At 50.8% G+C, this 5,926-nt stretch overlaps 1 protein-coding gene across 1 annotated transcript; it reads right to left on the bottom strand.

Annotated features, from left to right (window-relative positions):
- Window positions 1-3,377: 3,377 nt before the first annotated feature.
- LOC140680897 (olfactory receptor 14J1-like) lies at window positions 3,378-4,439 on the bottom strand. The gene has a single exon (XM_072919801.1). The coding sequence runs from the start codon at window positions 4,437-4,439 to the stop codon at window positions 3,507-3,509; it is 933 nt and encodes a 310-aa protein (XP_072775902.1). The 3' UTR covers window positions 3,378-3,506.
- Window positions 4,440-5,926: the final 1,487 nt, after the last annotated feature.

Genomic DNA, 5,926 nt, shown 5'->3' with positions numbered 1-5,926 from the left:
CTGCCAGGAGAGACAGGTCTGACTGCCTTGATCACCCAAGGGTCACCTCTCATCTGCCTTTGAAACACTGGGACCATGTGCTTTTCTTTCTTATGAGAAAAAAACCATCCATCTCCACCAGGCACCCATGGCCAAAACTGAGGATCTGCCTCCAGAATTCCCTATATCCAAGGATAGCTCCCAGACAGAAGCTGCCAGGACTGACAAGTCTGGCTGGCCTTGGCTTCCTGAGGGCTGGCATTCATGTGCCTCTGAAACACCGGGGCTCTGTTCTTTTCTTCCTAATGTAAATAATTCTTCCTATCCAGGAACCCACAGCCAAAATTGAGATTCCACCTCCAAAATGCCCTGTGTACAAGGATAGCCCCTAGACAAAAGGTATCAGGAGAGTCAGGTCTGGCTGGCTTGGTCTAAGGGTGCCCACCTCTCATCTTCTTCCAGAACACTTGGACTTGCACTTCTCTTTTCTATAGGAAAAAAACATTCATCCTGTCATGGCCAAAACTGGGATTCCACCTCCAAAACTCCCTACATCCGAGGATTAATGCTTTGAGAAATGTTTTTTGTTGATTTAATGACCTATTAAACCTTTTCCCAAAGTTTCTCTATCTTCTATGTTGCCAGAAAGGATGTTTTATTCTTTTGAGCTCCTGAGAATCTCTTGTTGGTATTTCTCCAGTGCATCCAACTCAGAGGACAGAACCTATTGTAATTCCTTTTAAATGTCCCATTGAGAGAATTTTTTAGGGGATGGGGGTCAGGGCTTGTGTGTCCTGCTGGGCACAGCCCAGGCAGGGCTTTCACAGCCCCATCCCACACTCCATTTCCCAGCTGGAGCCGCTGGTGCCTCTGAGTTCTGCTGCCCCAGCCCCAGGGACGCTCTCCTTGTCTGCCCATTCCCCCAGGGTCTCTGGGCAGGGATGGCCTCAGTGGGGGCTGCTGACATCCTCAGCAACTTGGAGGCTGCTGCTGAATTTTACTGCTCCAGAGGCTTCTTCAGCCTTCAGCTCTTCAGTGCAGGAATTCAGTGCCCCAGGGCTCATTAACATTCAGAATATCTTAACAAGCCAAGCCCTGGGAATCATTTAAGTTTTCAAATCTCTTGTGGTTGATTACACTATATTTAAAAGGACAGTGAGAAAAGATTTCTTCAGGTCCTGTTTAGTTTCTTTTACTTGTAATAAATTGATGTGTGAAATCCCCAATTGACACTGAATCCAAGTGCCTCCTCATGCAGTTGGAATAGATATGAAAATCAAGACCCTTTATGGCTGACAATCCATCAGACTCTGTCCCTGCCCCCACCCCACCATTTCTCCCCATCCAAGCCCTGGCACTCAGAGCAGCTGAGGAATGGAGTCACATCCAGGGGCATCCCCAGAACTGGAGACTTTGGCCCGGCCATTTACATCTCTTTATTGCTGATCTGGACAAGGGGATAGAGGGCAGCCTCCGTCAGTTCTCAGGTGACACCAAGCTGGTGGGAGTGTGGCTGTGCTGGAGGGCAGGAAGCTCTGCAGAGGGCAGCAACAAATCTTCTACACTGGAATTAGGAAGGGCAGACTTTGGCCTTTTTAGGATTCTGATTTGGGGAGTACTGAATCAGGTACTGATATTTTAAACAAAAGCTGCCCTTAAAAAGGAAGGGGTTTAGGAAGGATGAACATATTTCAAGAAAGCTGTCTTAATGGGGAAGGAGCTGCCTATCCCAGTGTGGCAAAAGATGAGCTAGTGATGAAAATTACTGTCCTGGCTGCCCATACAGCTTTCCTGGGAACTCAGAGGAAAAAAGGAGTGGCGACACGGGAAGTGTTTTACAATGCCCTTAGGCTATGCAGAAAGACAATTAGAGAGGTGAAAGCTCAAATAGAACTTAACCTGTTGATTTCTGTAAAAAAAAAAAAAGTTTTACATAAAATTTTGTAGCAAAGGCAGGGAGAAGGAGAATCTCTATTCTTTATTGGATGCAGTGGAGAATACAACTAAAGATAAAGGGGTCACAAGCTCAGCTCCTACACAGGGAACTAAAGATAAAGTAACTAAAGAGAAGGAAAAGGCTAAACGATTTTACACCTTGTTTGTCTCAATTTTCAACAAGTACAAAGCCAGTACAAGTGTTCTCCTGAGCTGGTAGATGGAGACAGGGAGCAGAACAGCCCCCTGTGATCCAGGAGGAAGCAGCTGGTGATGAGCTGAAGCACTCAGATTCTCACAGGTGTATGGGATGGAATCTAGCCTAGGGGGGTGAGGGAGCGGGTGGATGAGCTCCCCAAGCTGCTCCCCATCATTTACCATCAGTCCTGGCTCACCGGGGAGGTCCCAGAGCACTGGAGGTGCCAGTGTGAGCCCATCCCCAAGAAGGGCTGGAAGGAGGATCTGGGGAGCTCCAGGCCTGTCAGCCTGACTTCGGTGCCCGGCAAGGTTATGGAACAGATCACCTTGAGTGCCACCACAGGGCACCCACAGGATGGCTGAGGGGTCAGAGCCAGCCAGCGTGGATTTAAGAGGGGCAGGTCCTGCCTGAGCACCCTGATCTCCTTTTATAACCAGGTGACCCACCTGTGGATGTGGGAAAGGCTGTGGATGTGTCCATCTGGACTTCAGCAAAGCCTTGGACACTGTCTCTGACAGCATTCCCTGGAAAAGCTGCAGCCCACAGCTTGGGCAGGTTCCCTCCTGGCTGGGAGATGGAAGAGCTGGCTGGAGGCTGGGCCCAGAGAGGGGTGGGGATGGTGCTGCACCCAGCTGGTGTCCAGTCCCTGGTGCTGTCCCCAGGGATCTGTGTTGGGCCCAGCCCTGTTTAACATCTTCTCCGATGATCTGGGTGAGGGGATCGAGCCCACCATCCCCAAATTTGCAGGTGACACCAAGCTGGGTGTGAGTGTGGGTCTGCTGGAGGGTAGGAGGGCTCTGCACAGGGCCCTGGACAGGCTGGATCCAGGGCCCAAACCCAACAAGGTGAGGTTTAACAAGTCCAAGTGCCGGGTCCTGCACTTTGGCCACAACAACCCCTGCAGCGCTACAGGCTGGGGACAGAGGGGCTGGACAGCAGCCAGGCAGAAAGGGACCTGCAGGGACTGATGGACAGCAGGCTGGACATGAGCCAGCAGTGTGCCCAGGTGGCCAAGAAGGCCAATGGCTCCTGGCCTGGATCAGGAATGGTGTGGCCAGCAGGAGCAGAGCTGCTGTGCCAGCACTGATCTGCCCCAGCTCTGCACACAGACATTGCTGCTGCAGCTCCAGAGAAGGCAACAAAAGGGCATCTCTGCAGAAAACTCTGCTGGGATATCCTTTAGTTCCTTTAAAGCCCCTGAGAGTGCAGCCCCTCATTGACACAGTCTGTTGCAATAGGGAAGGTGGAGTGAAACAAAATGAGAAATGGCACAAGGAATGGCATTTATTTGTGGACAACAGTAAATGTAAAACAAAGACTTCCAAGATGAAACCAACAACAAGTATCAAAGATGAATTTTTTTCGAAGTGATTTGCAGAAATTGTCCAGCAGTTTAATGTTTCTGAAAGCATCCAGTCATCAGTGTCCATACTGCAGCCTTGAGCTCCTGGTTCCTCAGGCTGTAGATGAGGGGGTTCAGGGCTGGAGGCACCACCGAGTACAGAACTGACACTGACAGATCCAGAGATGGGGAGGACATAGAGGGGGGCTTCATGTAGGTAACTGCAACAGTGCTGACAAACAGAGAGACCACAGCCAGGTGAGGGAGGCAGGTGGAAAAGGCTTTGTGCCGTCCCTGCTCAGAGGGGATCCTCAGCACAGCCCTGAAGATCTGCACATACGAGAAAACAATGAACACAAAACAACAAAATACCAAACACACACTAACAGCACTGAGCCCGAGTTCCCTGAGATAGGATTTGGAGCAGGAGATCTTGAGGATCTGTGGGATTTCACAGAAGAACTGGCCCAGGGCATTGCCATGGCACAGGGGCAGGGAAAATGTATTGGCCGTGAGCATGAGAGCATTGAGAAAGCCACTGGCCCAGGCAGCTGCTGCCATGTGGGCACAAGCTCTGCTGCCCAGGAGGGTCCCGTAGTGCAGGGGTTTGCAGATGGACACGTAGCGGTCATAGCACATGATGGTCAGGAGGAAATACTCTGCTGACATGAAGAACATAAAGAAAAAGAGCTGAGCAGCACATCCTGTGTAGGAGATTTCCCTGGTGTCCCAGAGGGAATTGTGCATGGCTTTGGGGACAGTGGTGCAGATGGAGCCCAGGTCGCTGAGGGCCAGGTGGAGCAGGAAGAAGAACATGGGCGTGTGCAGGTGGTGGCCGCAGGCTACGGCGCTGATGATGAGGCCGTTGCCCAGGAGGGCAGCCAGGGAGATGCCCAGGAAGAGGCAGAAGTGCAGGAGCTGCAGCTGCCGCGTGTCTGCCAGTGCCAGCAGGAGGAAGTGGCTGATGGAGCTGCTGTTGGACATTTGCTGTGGCTGCACGTGGGCACCTGTTCATGGAGAAAGGACAGGGACAAGTCAGGAGAGGCTGCTTGGAGCCAAACCTGAGCCATTCCCTGCAGCCTGTCTCGTTGGGACTCACCCACCCTTGTTCCTGCTCTGGGAAAACCTTCACCCAGGTCCCTGCCTGAGCTCCAGTTGTGCTGGCTGAGTGTGCCAGGAGCAGCCAGGCCTGTGCGTGGGGGCTCTCAAGGAGCCATCCCTGCCCTGCTGCCCTGGGTTTGTGGCCATGTGGCAGAGGGACAAGGCTGGATATTCAGGATTTGTCAGGGGAATCACTCCTACTGCAGAAAGGGTTGGTAGCATCTGCACTCACACTTCTAAGGGAAATAGATGGCAGGAGTTGTTTTAGGAATTGTTTTCCTACCCACACATCATTCCTGGCTCTCTGAGGTCAGAAATCTCCAGCATTCCTGCTGCACTCTGAGTTTCCACAGAGAGATGTGAGAGGCAAAGGATTCCCTGTGGCTGAGGGAAGGTGAGGGGCTGGATGGGCTTGTTCCCCCAGCACTGCTCTGTTCAGCCCCCTCTCCTTCCCTGAGCATCTCCCTGGGCCTGGACATTCCCTCCTGAGAGGTGCCTTGTCCCTGCCAGCGCTCACAGAGCCCATCCCACCCTGTGTGCCCTCGGCCCGGCCCTACAGAAACCTGCCTGTGTGCAGGGCCCTGGCTGGGGCAGGCTCTGTGTGCAGCTGGGCAAGGGCAGCTCAGGAGAGCCCTGCTGGGCCCTGCAGAGGTGATGCTGCTGCTGTCCGGGCTGAGGAGTGGCTGAAGGCCCTTTGGGAGGCTCCCAGCAGAGAGACTGACCACCCAAAGTCACAGTTCTGGAGTCTCTGTAAATGTTCAAACATTCCTTTGATGATCCTGTGTGTCCCTTTCCACTCAGAATGGTCTGTGATTCTGGGATTACAATTCCTGTTCTGCTTCTCTCATCCCCCTGTTTTCTATAATCAAAAGAGAAAAAAAACCCTTGCAACAGTGTTAGAACAGTAAAGTCAAAACCAGACCTTTATTGGAAGCTTCCAGGTGTACTAGAGGGGATGGGGCACACCCAGCCCATGATTTCAACAATTCATTAAGGTTAATTAATTAGTATATTTAACAGGGACACCCAATAGGAGATTCAGTTGCCCCAGTTACACACCCCTGGCTCAAACCATTGGAGGAGGTTCAAGGGCTTCTTTGCCCCAGGTTTTCTTATCACTGCTCACATTTAAAAACCGAAATGGTCTTCTTGTGGGTTCTTTCCCTGATAATAAGACGATATAGCATTTAAAAAATGCGTTTAGACAGGTTATTGTTCTAAAATCTAAGAGAAAAGTAAGGAAACATATTAGAGTTAATTAAGGATTATAATTACATTAAGTATATAATAGTAGTTAAGTAGAGTTCATTAAGAGTTTAATAGAGTTAGGTAAGGATTATAAATTTATAATTACATAATAGTAATTTATG

This window comes from Taeniopygia guttata, chromosome 30 (genome assembly GCF_048771995.1).
Source record: "Taeniopygia guttata chromosome 30, bTaeGut7.mat, whole genome shotgun sequence".
Classification (NCBI taxonomy): Eukaryota; Metazoa; Chordata; class Aves; order Passeriformes; family Estrildidae; genus Taeniopygia; species Taeniopygia guttata.
This window is presented reverse-complemented; position numbering and strand designations above follow the sequence as displayed.

What these genes read in the sequence shown, in the direction of transcription:
- LOC140680897 (XM_072919801.1), bottom strand. Translation starts at nt 4,439, where the DNA reads ATGTCCAACAGCAGCTCCATCAGCCACTTCCTCCTGCTGGCACTGGCA.